The 15514-nt window shown below is 46.6% G+C and overlaps 1 protein-coding gene and 1 long non-coding RNA gene across 5 annotated transcripts in view; one reads left to right on the top strand and one right to left on the bottom strand.

Annotated features, from left to right (window-relative positions):
* The window catches only part of LOC109551330 (uncharacterized), a 64043-nt gene extending 48748 nt beyond the window's left edge, over nt 1-15295 (top strand). Inside the window, exons 10-12 of one of the 4 annotated variants that reach the window (XR_012326308.1) lie at nt 9245-9351; nt 11335-12857; nt 14875-15295. This is a non-coding gene — a long non-coding RNA (uncharacterized lncRNA). Of the gene's footprint in view, nt 1-9244; nt 9352-11334; nt 14547-14874 lie in introns of those variants that run through there. The other 3 variants (XR_012326315.1, XR_012326318.1, XR_012326309.1) reach the window with 3 other exon arrangements.
* The window catches only part of LBP (lipopolysaccharide binding protein), a 28396-nt gene that overhangs the window by 7167 nt on the left and 5715 nt on the right, over nt 1-15514 (bottom strand). The window contains exons 4-10 of the mRNA XM_033840408.2: nt 12882-13037; nt 12224-12287; nt 8429-8492; nt 6067-6158; nt 4493-4669; nt 2835-2894; nt 460-627 (exon numbers count right to left, since the gene is read on the bottom strand). Of these exons, the coding sequence (XP_033696299.1) occupies nt 460-627; nt 2835-2894; nt 4493-4669; nt 6067-6158; nt 8429-8492; nt 12224-12287; nt 12882-13037 (781 nt within the window). The remainder of the gene's footprint in view (nt 1-459; nt 628-2834; nt 2895-4492; nt 4670-6066; nt 6159-8428; nt 8493-12223; nt 12288-12881; nt 13038-15514) is intronic.

Here is a 15514-nt window from a genome sequence, read left to right as displayed (position 1 = left end):
ACTCTGGCTTCTTCCTTCCTCCCACCCTCTGGTCTCCTGACAGTGTCTTCCATTGGCTGACCTAGCTGGAAGTCAGTGCAAGGAAGCCTGGGAAATGTAGTCTTCAGGGGTCAGATATAGATACAGAGCAGAGCAACAGGTCAAAGATCCCCTCTGCCTTCCTCCCCACAATAGCCCAGACTCACTTAGTTGGGCAAACATACATTAAGCAAATAAACCTGCAAACAGCTACATTGGTATCTTTACAATAACTCCTATGAGGAAAAATAATAGGGTGCCACAAGGAAAAAAAAATGACAAGGGGCCTAAGGTAGATCAGGGGTAAGGGCAACCAAGAAAGGCCTATCTGAGGAAGTGATACTTAAGTTGAGATCTATCTTAAAGAATTAGCCAGGTGCGGAGTGGGGGAAAAAGCATGTAGGAAAAGGGAGCAATGTTTGCCAAGCCTTTGAACCTTACCACACCAAGCCGGAAGACGGGCTCCTTGACGGAGTTGGGCAGGAGCACAGAGGCCTCAATCTCCATCTGGGCAGCTGAGGACAGATTCCCAGGGCTGAAGTTCAGGAACGGGGCAGAGACCACTGTGCCTTGGAGCGTTAAGTTCATGTTGGGGTACAGTCTGGCTAACTGAGGGCAGAATGAAGAAATTATGTCAAGAGAAGGAAACATGCAGGTTTGCTGGAAGAACCTTGAGGGAGTCAGATCAAGCTGAGGACACTTCTTGGTTGGTTTAATTTCCACAAAATGCTCTGTGCCTTTTTCTCTTGAAGGTATAACTGGACATCCTTCCATGTCAGACATACGGAGTCTGTGTCATTTATCTCATGGATGCATTGTATTCCACTGTGCATGGGTACTGCAATTGATCTAACATTATTGCACATCAAGTTGTCTCCAAGGTTTTGCCATTTTAAAGACCACTCTCCTGTGTACCCTTGGCTATTATTTTGGGGGATACATTCCTAGACATGGAATTGCTGAGTCCAAGGGCAGGGATTTTTTTTTTTTTTTTTTTTGGCGGTACGCGGGCCTCTCACTGTTGTGGCTTCTCCCGTTGCAGAGCACAGGCTCCGGACGCGCAGGCTCGGTGGCCATGGCTCACGGGCCCAGCCGCTCCGCGGCATGTGGGATCTTCCCGGACCGGGGCACGAACCCGCGTCCCCTGCATCGGCAGGCGGACTCTCAACCACTGCGCCACCAGGGAAGCCCCAGGCAGGGATATTTTTAAAGCTTCTGCCAGTTATTGATTGCCAAGCTGTCCTCCAGAAAGATTAGGCTGATGTCTTTTTCACTCCACACCCCTCCCTGGGCAATGGGTGAGAGCTCTTTTTTTCTCTCTACCCCCATCACACTCAGGTAACTGCACATGCAAAGCCCAGACACCACTGTTTCTGAAGCGCAGCACGCCTAGATCCCACCATTTCAAAGAGCTGGCAATTTTCCTTTTAATTAGAATTTGTTTTGGGGTCAAGACTGTTCCTTTTACGGGGGAAGTTGGTGGAGGAACGACAGTCCCATGAGCCTTTTGGTTATGCAAATATAAAATCTACATTCAGTTGTAAAAGGGAGATCTTTAGAAGGTTGAGGAGGTAAACCACTTGACTAAGAAGGTGACCCGAGCTGCTTCTGTGTCAGGTTGATTATGATGTGAGCAGGAAGGGAGAGGGAGAGTTTCCTCCTCTTTTTGGGCAAAAGGGATGTTGGAACCAGGATGAAGCCAAGGTCCCTCTAACGCTAGCGCCGACAACATGGTGGCAGGTTGGGCTTTTGTGGGGCTCTAGGGAGAGAAAGGGCCTGCTGTGAGGGTATGTTATGGAAGGACGTGACCCAGGTACCGCAGTATTTAAAGTTCAACCATTTTCCCACCGTTATAATTCCTCTCAGCCATCATCAAGCCTTCTGCAAGGAACTTTAAACACTACAACCTGTCTGAGCTGTGTCTTGGGGGGACTCAGAAGGTAGGGGAGAGGCGACAGGACAGGTGGATTTCTGTAGGATTAAATGAGATATGGAACATGAAGAGCTTAGTCCAGCAAAGACCAAGCTACAGGGTTATTCACTGCAACACTGATGTAGCAAAAGACTGGAAACAACGTAAATGTCCTTCCATGGGGGACTGATTACCCAAACTATGGTCCATCCATAATACAATGGCAGACTGGATTCCCAAGAAAACAAGAGTGAGGAAGCTCTTTATCTACCTACATGGAATCATCTCCTGGTATACTAAGGGAAAAAGTAAGGTACAAAATGGAGTGTAAAATATACCTCCATTTGTGTAAGAAAATGGAGGAAAGACATACATTTGTTCACATATACTAGAATAGCCCCAGAAAGATGTGTACGATCTGACAATATTGATAGACTCAGGGTGTGAACTGGATGTTTAGGGGACAGGAGTGGATGGGACTTTCCACTCTATAACCTTCTATGTCTTCTGAATCTTGAACAGTGAGAATTTATTATCCATTCAAAAAATAATTTTTTCAAGCGCCAAGAACAGTGCCTGACCCCTAGTACGCCCTCTGTAATTGCTTGGTGTTATTAATTAGGATACATTTTGTGGGACATGTCGACATTCCTTGGTATTGTCAGAGATCATCAACAAAAGACTGGGCAGCCTGTGGTCCCACAAGACACAGGGCTCAGGTCTCTGTTATCTGGGCCTTGAAGGGAAGGGAGTCCCCAAACCTGTAGCACCACGGCCTTCACTGGGGGCCCCACGGCTGGCCTTCTGACTCTCGGTCAAGCTGAGAGGAGTGTGGAGGTTTTAAAGAAAACCCCTGAAGTATTGGGGGCTCAGCCTGCACCCTGAGGGCTGAGGGAAGCCTTACCCGGGGGCAGAAGGCGCGGAAGGACTTGGTGGTCAGTCGGATGTGAGAAGTAGGCGGAACCTGCGGCAAAGGGACACAAAGAAGTTTTAGGTGCTCCGGCCGGAGCCGAAGGTCTGAAGAGAGTTGGGGAAGTGGGGGGATATTCAATCATGTAGCTTCTTTTTTTTTTTTTTGCGGTACGTGGGCCTCTCACTGTTGTGGCCTCTCCCGTTGCGGAGCACAGGCTCCAGACGCGCAGGCTCAGCGGCCATGGCTCACGGGCCCAGCCACTCCGCGGCACGTGGGATCTTCCCGGACAGGGGCACGAACCCGTGTCCCCTACATCGGCAGGCGGACTCTCAACCACTGCGCCACCAGGGAAGCCCAATAATGTAGCTTCTTGACTGCTCCGGGTTACCATGGCAACGGCGAGACGCCTGTTCTGCATCCACCATGAGCACACGAGTCCTTGGGATCCTGCCTGCTCTCCTTGGGCCATAAGTGACACTCACGACTCAATCAGAGGATCCACAAGGTGAGATTTTCAATCACGCAGATCTAGGTTTGACTCTTGGCTTCGTGACTATGTGATGTCAGGTGAGTGCCTTTACCTCTCTGAGCCCCAACTTCCTCACCTATAAGATGGAGATAATTATAGTCCCCACTTGTTGGGTCACTGTGAGGGCTAAGGGAAATGGTGGGTACAAAGCATCTAGCCCAAGGCTTAGCACACAGTGAGCGCTCAGTAAAACACAGCTACCGTGATCCCACCCACTGAAAGAAAGGACTGTACCACAGGTGGGAAGGGTGACTCAAACATGGCCATAGAAGTAAAAGGCCTGGGTATGGGGGAGTCAAAGGACACATGTCACTCCATCCGTCACTGCTGGTCCTCAATTTATTACCAGGGTAGGCTGGACCATCCAGTTTGGACTGCACTGTGTTTCCCCCACCCTCCCTACATCGTTCACGAGGCCTCAGCTTTTACAAAGAGCTACAAGAAACATCCATCTAAACCCCAGAGATATTAAAGAAACGGAAAGAAATATTAACCACGTGATCCACTCTAAAATTCAGTAACCTTCATACAAAGCCACATCTCTTTATACAAAGAGACAGTTATTTCAGCGCTAAGTGCTCGGAAGACTTTGTCTCTCCTTTTTGCTGTGAATCACTAAATCATGTACCCTTTCCATTTTGGCTACAGGAAGCTCCTGCACAGATTCGTGATATTAAAAAAAATCAATTTGGGGGCCCAGTGTCTTTATAAAATTGTGCTTTACTTTTAACTTGGTCTTTATTTTCTATTCTATGTAACTTTTGCATTTATCAGTGTATCTATTGTCCTGCCCCATTCACTAAAATCTTTTTTAAAACCTCCACAGACCATCAGGATGAAAGAAAGTATGAATTAGAATAACAGATCGAGTCTGGAGGGAAAAGTAAAAGACAGACAAGCAAGCCACAAAGTCTTCCACAATTGTTCTAGGGGAGAAAGAACTTTGACTTTGAGCTCTCTGGCAGCCAAAGTGAAAAGGGAAATCGTACTAACTTATATTTTCCTGCTCTTGATATTTCTTCTTAGTCATAATTTACTATTTCACTGATGTAAATGTGTGGAAAGGAAAGAAGGAAGGAGACAGTGTCATTTGTGGGAGATATTGTGCTATGATTCTCACCATGTCATCTGTGATGGAAAAGTTCAGGTATCCCACTTTGTGATAAACTAGGCTGGCGGTGTTGAAGACATAATTAGAGATGGCAAAGTAGACCATTCGGCTGTGTTCTTCTGGAAGGCTCATGACAGGCGCAAGGAAGGCAACCGGGGAGCGGTGATCACGGCTAAAAATTTCACCCTGGAGAGAGAGATAGAATCCATTTGAACTTTTCTAAGTCTATCCCAGGGCTGGACATCTGAGCTAAGTAGTTGCCTACAGAGTCTGATGAGGGAACATGGACTGGAGGCACTGCCTGAAACTCCACCATTAAATAAGTTTTCCTTGGAATCTAAAAAAAAAGGGTACAAATGAACTTATTTACAAAACAGAAGTAGAGTCACAGATGTAGGAAACAAACTTATGGTTACCAAGGGATAAGGGAAGGAGGTATAAATTGAGAGATTGGGACTGACATGTACACACTACTATATATAAAAGAGATAACTAATAAGAACCTGCTGTATAGCACAGGGAACTCTACTCAATGCTCTGTAATGACCTATATGGGAAAAGAATCTTAAAAAAAGAAAAAAAAGGGGGCTTCCCTGGTGGCGCAGTGGTTGAGAATCTGCCTGCTAATGCAGGGGACATGGGTTCGAGCCCTGGTCTGGGAAGATCGCGCACGCCGCGGAGCAACTGGGCCCGTGAGCCACAACTACTGAGCCTGCGCGTCTGGAGCCTGTGCTCCGCAACAAGAGGCCGTGATAGTGAGAGGCCCGCGCACCGTGATGAAGAGCGGCCCCCGCTTGCCACAACTAGAGAAAGCCCTCGCACAGAAACGAAGACCCAACACAGCAAAAATAAATAAATTAATTAATAAAACTCCTACCCCCAACATAAAAAAAAAAGAGGATATATGTATATGTATAACTGATACACTTTGCTGTATACCTGAAACTAACACAACATTGTAAATCAACTATAATCCAATAAAAATTAAAAAATAAAAAGGATGTTTTCCTTTGGATCAAAGTGTGTATCCAGAATCCCTTAATGAAACGATCTGCAGAAGCTTTGGTCTATTAACCTATAGGACCTCCTGGCCAGCTCCTCTACACCACTGAGGGCCAGCTCTGATTGACCTCACCTGCTTGGTGGGAAAGGTGAAAGAGGGGAGGAAGGGGGAAGGGAAGTTTCAAGGCCTAAGTGATGTAAGACAGCGTGGGAGGGGCTTCCTTTGTGGCGCAGTGGTTAAGAATCCGCCTGCCAATGGAGGGGACACAGGTTCGAGCCCTGGTCCGGGAACATCCCACACATCGCGGAGCAACTAAGCCTGTGCGCCACAGCTACAGGCACAGCCAAAAAAAAAAAAAAAAAAAGCTTAAAAAAACAAAAAAAGACACCGTGGGAGGATCCTGGCTCTGGGAACACCCCGCAGCAATCCATATCGCCCTGCCCTTGACACAGTGGGAACCACGGGGAGATGAGGACAGATCTGAAGCCAGGAGAACAAGAGGCCCCAGGAAGGGCTGACCCTGAGGCGACCCCGCACTGGGCCTGGACCCGCCCAAGCCCCCCGCCCCAGACCCTTTTACCTTAAGCATCACGTCCAGTATTTCCGCTGTTGCCTGAGGGGCCTCCATTAAGCTGTAATCAATCCCAGCGAAAATGTCCATCTCCATGGTGACTGAACGGGGGAAGGGCAGAATTAGGAGGCAGACGAGTGAGAAGGGGTGAGGGCTCTGGCTGACCCACACTCTCTGTGACTTTCTTCAGAGCCCCCTGCCCCTCCACCTTAAGACCCTCCACCCAGCCCAGTGCTGGGGGCAAAGAACTCCTTTGCCAAGAAAGAGTTGACATGGGTTCTTCGCTTCCACTGGTGATTTAGCCACAAGGGGGCTGGTATGCTTAGCCCAGAGCCTGAGCAGTTTCCAGAGTCTCACATACTCAGACACACAGTCACACACACACACACAGACACATAGACACACACACACACATACCCTGAGGGCAGGAGGAACCCAGGTCTGGCAGCCCTTCCACACCTAGGAAGCCACACAATAGGAAAAACTCTCCAGCCAAAGCTATTGCTCCCCAAGCTTACAACCGAGACCTTGATCTTCCAGGAAACCAGCCTCCTACCAGTACGAACCAAATAACCAGGAAGGCTGGGCCATGTCCGAAGGGCCCAGAGACTCCCCTCCAAGGCCCTGGAGGGACGGGAGTTTTCTGTCCCAAGCACTTGGGTGTCTGTGCCTGCCTGGGTCTCTGCTGAAGGGGAATGTCAACAGGTGAGTGTGGAGGACGTGGGGGCCAAGGCATGAGAGAACACCTCAACAATTTGCCAGGGCCTGTTTCTGCCAACTTTATGTGTGTAGCCGAGATCCGGGGCCTCCACTTGCTACATTTGAAGGGGAAGAGGTGGTGTGAGGCGCTCCCTGCCCCACTGTTGGCAATAGCAAAGGATGGCAACAAACCTACCTATCCAGCAGCTGGGGACTTATTAAATAAATGGAGACATCCGTTAAGATAGAACACTGTGCAGCTGTTAAAATGAATTCCCCATGGTCCAGTAGTTAGGACTCTGTGCTTACACTGCAGGGGGCACAGGTTCAATCCCTGGTCAGGGAACTAAGATCCTGCAAGCCACGTGGCGTGGCCAAAGGGAAAAAAAAAAAAGGTCTATTAAAACCACTTTGGAAAACTGTTTGGCAGGATCTGCTAAGGCTGAACCTATGTGCACCACAAGAACCTGTAATTTCTCTCCTGGGTATATACCCAAAGACATGCATCCACAGGAGCTAGAATGTTCACAGCACCTACCCACAGTGGTCTAAAACTGAAACTACCCAAATGGGCTTCAATAGTACAATAGATAAATAAATGGAGGGACATGGACACGGTGGATTACACAGAAGGAGAATGAACTCACGATATGCAACAATATGGATTGACCTCATATTTTAAAGTCGAATAGGGCTTCCCTGGTGGCACAGTGGTTAAGAATCTGCCTGCCAGTGCAGAGGACATGGGTTCGATCCCTGGTCTGAGAAGATCCCACATGTCGCAGAGCAACTAAGCCCGTGCGGCACAACTGCTGAGCCCGCGTGCCACAACTACTGAAACCCACACGCCTAGAGCCCGTGCTCCGCAACAAGAGGAGCCACCGAAATGAGAAACCCGTGCACCGCAACGAAGAGTAGCCCCTGCTCGCTGCAACTAGAGAAAGCCTGCGCGCAGCAACAAAGATCCAACGCAGCCAAAAATAAATAAATAAATAAAATGTGTATCCTTTAAAAAAAAAGTTGAATAGAGAAAGCCTCCAGCTCTTGATAAAAGACTCTACTGTATGGTTCCATTGATGTACAAAGTGCAAAGCTAATCTTTGCTAGCAGAAGCTGGGTTACTGGTCACCCTGAGGGGTGGGCAGTGTCAGAAGGAGACACGGGAGGACTCTGAAAGGCCAGTCGTGTTCTGTATATTGATCTGGAAGCTGGTACGTGCATGTGATCAGTTCGTGAAAAGTTTCTAAAAACTCTTCACTTATGATTTGAGCACTTTTCTCTCCGTATTAACTTCTACACAAAAGTTTTAAAAAATGAGATCAATTTATATGTGCTGATGTAGAAAGATCTCCAAAGTATACAAGTTACAAAAGAACAATGTCTCTATTATTATAGACTAACATATATATTCATAATTATGCATATTCACATATATTCATGAACAAAAGGAATACATATGTGAATGTATAGTCATATGCTTATGTATGTGTATATTTATATTTGAACATTCAAAGGAAATAGGTTACCTCTTGGAAGAAAATTTGGGGAGAAAAGGGGATTTTAATTTTAACTTTCAACACTTCTCTTCCATGTAAGGTTTTATAAGGTACCTGTATGCACTTATAAAAATTAGTAAAAATCAAGTATCCCAGGGATGGGTGGGGTGTCCTACCTGGCAGAGTTTGGAGGTAAGGCTGTAGGTCAGAGGTCACCGAGTTCTGGATTATTTTGCAAATCTGAAAAATATGGGAAGAGAAAGCCTGAGTGAGTTCCCTGGCTTTGGTCTGGCCCTGTGCTAATTGCCTTAGTTCCATTATTTCACTTATTTGCTAACTGGTCATTGATTCTACAAAAATGTATAAGTGCTTATGATGTACTGAGAAAGTAGAAATGATCAAAAACATGTCGGCCCCCATGTCGACCCCAATAGGGTCCAGCTGGTCCTGTCAAAGTCCATCCCAGGACTGGAAATCGGAGCTAGGTAGTCACCTACGCAGCGGATGAGGGGACATGGCTAGAGGCACTGCCTGAAACTCCATCATGAAGGACCTTTGCCTTTGGGATGCCCTGGTCTCCCAGGGTCTAGAGTTGAAATAGCAGAACTAGACAATAAGTAGCAATGGCCACACAAATAAGTGTATACTTAATGCAGATACTTCTTAAATGTCATCACTTAACAGGTTAGCTGGATTGATCAATAGTCCCCACTTCCCCTGCTGCCCATGGAAGACTGAACCCTCCCATCCAGCGGACTACCGCACACACTAAGCACTCAGAATTTTTTGCCCCAGTTGAACGGCGTGCGTCTCAAGAAAAGGAAATGTGTGTTCTCTAACCTGTTTGCTTTCCTTGTTATTGCAATCTCTCAAATTATTTCTTATGTAAACCCATGAAATACGACTGAGACAAGAGTCGTTTCTATGAAAACCTACGTTTTCTTTCCTTCTTCTTCTTCTTTTTTTTTTTTTTTTTTTTGGCCATGCCTCAGGGCTTGAGGAATCTTAGTGCCCTGACCAGGGATCAAATCTACACCCTCGGCAGTGAAAGCGCGGAGTTCTAACCACTGGACCACCAGGGAATTCCCAAAAACCTATGGTAAGTGTTTTGGAAAGGTGAGTTGCTTAAAGAAAATGCTGGTAAATTGGTGTGGACCAGAAAAGCTTACAAGGAAGACAATCATAAAAATCTAGAAGGATTCTGCATTGGGATTGCTTTGCAAATGTCTTTAGATTCTCATTGTGGTTAAAGAAATCTGAGCTGGAATTTGTAGCAGATGCCTGTTGAATGAAAGAAGGACAGTGCAATGCCAATCAAGAGACTGTTTGCAAAGAACAGTTCTGGGCCTGGGTCAACTGCATTTACATTTACTGTATCTTAAAACATTGGATTCATATGTAAATATTTTCTTTGTTCAGGTGTGTATGAGTGAGTCCTCACTTTAAACAGCTCTTTTGATTAACCAGCTATCACCTGTGGTGCAAACGGATGCACAGATACAGTGGAGGGAGGGGCACGTGGGCAGGGGGGTCCAAGAGCATGGATGGGTCCCTGGCCTAGTGAGGGAGTCACCGATGGCTCCCTTGAAGAGGTGGCATTTGAAGGGCAAGCTAAAGGGTGAGCAGGCATAAATCAGGCACAGGGTTGTGGGGAAGGACTAGGCTGGGGGTTGGGCAGACAAGGGGTGAAATCTTTACCTCCCTTTGCAGCTGGCCTAGTTTCTGGGAGAAGAGTTTGGTAGTGGGGAGCTGCCAGAAATAAAGGAAAGAGGTGGTGAGGAACCTTCATGGTTGGTTTCAAAGGAGCCAGGAAACTCTGTCGACCTCACCCAATGGGGGAAGGGAGGCCTTCAGGTGCTTCGGCTCCAGACACGCAGTAAGGTCTCCCAGAGAGGCAGGTTGGGGCAGTGGTTAAGGGTGTAGTAGGGAAGTCTGAAAACCTGGGTTCAAATCCTGCTAAGCCTCCACTGGATGTGTGACCTTTGCAGAATCTCTCTCTGCTTTGGGGTCCTCACCTCAGGATACAGTGACAAGGCCCAGTGCTTTCCAGGGTGTTTGGCGGGGGTGGGGTGAGGTTATAAGAAGAGGAGTGTGTATGTCCCAGAGAGTAAGCACTCAGCAAGGACTCATTATTCTTAGCCCTGCTAGTCAGATACCACATCCCTCCCTGAATGGGGAAGCCGAACGGTCCTGCACCAGGCTCTTAGTTGCCCCGGGAGAAAGATTTCTGAAGCCCTATAAAGATCAGGGGTCAGGACTTCCCTGGTGGCGCAGTGGTTAAGAATCCGCCTGCCAATGCAGGGGACACGGGTTTGAGCCCTGGTCCGGGAAGATCCCACATGCGGCTGAGCAACTAAGCCCGTGTGCCACAACTACCGAGCCTGCGCTCTAGAGCCCGCGAGCCACAACTAGTGAGCCCACGTGCCACAACTACTGAAGCCCGTGCGCCTAGAGCCCGTGCTCTGCAACAAGTGAAACCACTGCAACGAGAAGCCCGCGCACCACAACGAAGAGTAGCTCCCGCTCACCGCAACTAGAGAAAGCCCACGCACAGCAACAAAGACCCAACGCAGCCAAAATAAATAACTAAATAAATTTAAGAAAAAAAGATCAGGGGTCAGGGGAGAGAGATCTCCATCTTTCCTGAGACACCAGCCCCCACAAGGCCTTTGGTACAAGCTGCTCCCAGCTCCAGGAAATTCAAATCCTGACCTAGCCTCCTGTCAACAAGGTGACCACCGAACAAGTTACTCCACGCTCAGAGCCTTCTCCCTCAAACGTGGGAAACGGTATCTCCTTCAGAGGCTGTGGTTAAGATCCAGCGGCATTGCCTATGTGAAGTGATTAGTACATTATTCTTAGCCAAACCACAGGCTCAACAAATAACCACCATTATTATTATAAATAAGGATAGTTATATAGAGTGACACATTCTGTATAACATTAATTATATTAATTTATCAAAATAATAATTATCAGGGTAACTTATTACCCTGATAATTATTATATTATTATTAATTGTAATATGATATTATTTTTATATATTATTATTATTAATCATTATTATCTCCATCATCAACAGGGGAGTATAAATCCAAACCACTGAAGAATATTATGTCCCACTCAGAAAGGCATGGCAACATGGCAATGGGGTGCTTGAGAAGGAGGCTGGCATATTTCCCAAGCTCACCTAGACCCCAGGACACCAGGATAAGACAGGGAACAGAAGGCAGCTTGCTACATCCAATCTGTGGGGTCTGCATGCTATTCTCTCTTCAACCACCAGGAGGCACTCAAAGCCAAACCAGATGTTGTACCAAGAGCGGTGTGTGCGCCTGTTTTTTCCTCTGTTACTTTCTCCTTCCCAAGCACAGTCATTGCTACAGACACAGCTCCAGGTATATGATACCCCAGAAATGGGATTTTGGGGTGAAGTGAGTGAGTGCGAGAACTGGAAGTTAACATGAAACCTCTTTCTTTGAGCCAGAGATTCCAAAATTTGGAGATTTCACATAATTTTTTTAACGGGAAGAACTGACACTCTGTTGCTGCTTCCGCGTACAAAGCAGGTGCTCATCGCCCAGGTAGGAACCAGAACTCCCACCTGGTCCACACACTCCCAAAGGTTCCTGCTTGGTCTCTGAAGCCACCTAGGTGTTGATTTTCTTTTTTGCGTTTGTGGCCTGCGGGGCCGGGGCGGGCAGTGAGCAAAGCCAAGCAGCCCCATTTGGCCCCTTGGCCAAGCATCTAACCCTTTTCTGTCTAACTGGATAGACTCGGAGTCCAGAGGCCTACATTTTGCCCCCAGCTTTGCCGCACACCAGCTTCATGACCTTGATTTGTCCTCTCTGGGCCTTGAGCCCAAGTGTGCCTGGGCCAGCCCCTAGGGCTGTTCGAGGCCAGAGCCCATGAAGGACTTGGGCCCAGCCCCTCAAGTGGCTCGGCAGCGCCAGCCGCTTGGACGTTCTTACCTTGCTCTCCAATACTCTTCGGAACTTGGACTCGATCTGATGGTGGAAGAGATTCAGCAGCCACCTGGGGAGAGAAGCACAGTGTGTGCCACTGAACGCAGGGACAGTGGGGCAGGAGGGAGAGCCAGGCCAGTCCCCGAGGGAGCCCTCCCCACCCCATTCTGGTCCCCTGCTGTGTCCCAGAACCCTGGATGGGATGAATATGCAGTCCCAGTTCCCAGCACACTCACTGATTCAGTGCATCTGGCATCCCAGCCCCCTGCTGTGCCCCAAAGTTAGTAGATTTGGGGGAGGGGCTGGAGAACCCATGTTTTTCTAATCAACAAAACTGAGACTTGAAGAGACTTGCTCAAGGGTTTATATATTTTCCACAAACTCTCCTTTGGCCAAAAGCCTTTGTGTTTCCTCAGTAGCCAGACTGCACTTGCCTGTTGGTGGTGAAGTTTGTCTTTTGGTGGCAATGGCACACCAGTACTCCGAGCTTAAATCTGCTTCTGTTAATTTCAGCAGGTCCCCCAAAGAATTACCTCCAAGTGCACGTGATATACCCATGCATTACGCCTGGACCCTCATGCTTATGGGTGACCAGGCCTTGGGCTAAATGGGCCTCTGGCTGCAGCCAGGGGTCAAGCTGGTGAGTGTCCCGATGGTGACCTACCCCAAATCTCCCGACACGTGCACGTCCACATCACGGATGTCGCTGCTGCAGCTAGAAACAGCGACCTTGGGTCTCCCAGAGGGGTCGCTGCCCAAGAGAAGATTGACTGAAATGGTGATGCCCTTGACTGTCACATCAAAGGAGCCATCTAGTTTCCTAGAGGAGATAAGAGAAGTAGTAATTGATTCCTAGACTAGGGTCGGCCACCATTTGGGGGGAAAATATAAATCTCAATTCTTACCCCCAAATAAGTGAAGCTGCAGTAAAAATTTAATTACAAAAATTATTACAAATATTTATTACAAAGCAAAGATTTATTACAAATAAGACCATAAAAGATCAAGAAGAAAGCTTGGGTTCATTTACTTATGGTCAGGGATGGGCAAAAGCCTTTCTAGGTTAGATCTAAGTCTCAGCAGCCCTAAAGGAAATGGTGGATAAACTTGCCAGCACTGAAAATTAAAACTTTAGTGAACAGCAACAAAAAAATTCCATACGCAAAGTAAAAAAAAAAAAATTGCTTCTTGATCCAGGCAAAGAGCTAATTTCCATGACATGTGGGCTAATATATGAGTTAATTTCCTTAATACACAAAGAACAAGGCTATACAAAGAAATAAGGAAAGGACAAAAGGAAAAACAAGGGATCAAAGATATGAACAGGAAGTTCAATTGCAAATAAGCACATGAGAAGTTATTAAAAGTGAAAATAACAATGATGTCAGTTTTCACCTAACAGGTTGATAAAAAGTTTAGAAGTTTTCATACCCAGTGCTTGTGAAGATATGGGAAAACAAAACACCGGTTGGGAAAGCACATCTAGAACACAAGCTGGTGGGATCTATCCTGATTTTAACCACAAACCTTTGGCCCAGTTATTTTACTTCTACGTCTTTACTCTGTGGCTCGTCCAGTCAAGATGTATGTGTGGGGCAGCTCACTGAAGCATCATGGGTAATAGCAAGAAATGAGGAGACAACCTTAAATGTCAACTAGTTGGGATAGGTTCCATAAGTTGTAGGCATCTATGCTATGCAGCCTTTAAAAAGAATGAAGCCAAATGTGGTCTAGTTATACAGTGAAATATTACCCATCCATACAAAAGAATAAAGCACTGATGCATGCTGTAGTGTGGATAAACCTCAAAAATATTATCTACATGACAAAAGCCAGAAACAAAATGTCACATACTATACGATTTCATTTATATGTCCCGGATTGGCAAATCCATAGAGACAGAGGCGGGTTGGTGGTGGCCCAGGACTGGGGGAGGGGGAAATGGGGAGTTAGTGCTTAATAGGTGTGGAGCATCTTTTGGGGTGATGGAAATATTGTGGGACTAGGTAGAGGTGGTGGTTGCACAAAGTTGTGAATGTACTAGATGCCACTGAATTGTATACTTTAAAATGGTTAATTTCATGTTATGTGAATTTCACCTCAATGAAAATATTACAGGGACTTCCCTGGTGGTCCAGTGGTTAAGACTTCCCCTTCCAATGCAGGGGGTGCTGGTTTGATCCCTGGTCGGGGAGCTAAGATCCCACATGCCTCGTGGCCAAAAAACCAAAACATAAAAGAGAAGCAGTATTGTAACAAATTCAATAAAGACTTTAAAAATGGCTCACATCAAAAAAAAAAAATCTTAAAAAAAAGTTAAAAAAAAGAATGAGGTAGATTTTCGTATGCTCATATAAGAGATCTTGAAGAGTATGGCCTCATTCCTGTCATGGAAATTGAATAAATATGCAAATATAGGTGACCTATATACTGAGCATCTTTCTAAAGCAGTGCTGTGCAACAGAAATATAATGTGAACTACGTGGGTAATTTAAAACTTTCTAGCAGCCACATTAAAAAAAGGAAAAAGGTGAGAATCATTTTAGTAGTATATGATTATCATTTCAACATGTGATCAATGTAAAAATTATTAATGAGATTTCTTATGTTCTTTTTTGTGCTGAATCTTCAAATATGGTGTTTCACACTTACGACAGATCCCCATCCGTTCCAGCCACTTTTCATGTATTCAGTAAGGACATGTGGCCAGAGGCTACTGTGTAGGACAGGGCAGGTCTCCAGTGTCTATATGGTCAGGTCACCCATAGTTGCCCTCCTGTTATGGGCTGAACTGTGTCCCCCCAGATTCAAATGTTGAAGGTCCCTCAGTAACCAGAATGTGACTGTATTTGAGACAGTGATTCAGTTAAAATGAGACCATTAGGGTGGGCTAGAGTCCACTCTGTCATTCTAAGGAGAGGAGATTTGGATACACAGAGAAGCAGCAGGGGTGCTGGCTCATGGAGGGATGACCACGTGCGGACATGGCAACAGAGCAGGCATCTGCAAGCCCAGGAAAGAAGTCTCAGAAGAAACTAAACCTGCCCACATCTTGATCTTGGACTTGCAGCCTCCAGAAGTGTGAGAAAATAAATTTCTGTTGGTTGAACCCCCTAGTCTGTGACATTTCATTATGGCAGCCCAAGGAGACTCACCCACCTTCCATCCAAGGACCTCAGAGGTCAGAGAACAGTTCAAAGTGCTGGAGAGGTCATGCCCCTGAGAGCTACCCTTGACCAATGGCAAACAGGAGGTTGGGGTACCTCAGAGGTGTGCTCTGCCTACACTGTCCCCAGG

The sequence above is a fragment of the Tursiops truncatus genome, chromosome 15 (genome assembly GCF_011762595.2).
Source record: "Tursiops truncatus isolate mTurTru1 chromosome 15, mTurTru1.mat.Y, whole genome shotgun sequence".
Taxonomy (NCBI): domain Eukaryota; kingdom Metazoa; phylum Chordata; class Mammalia; order Artiodactyla; family Delphinidae; genus Tursiops; species Tursiops truncatus.
The sequence above is the reverse complement of the archived record's forward strand: the minus strand, read 5'-3'. Positions and strand labels throughout refer to the sequence as shown.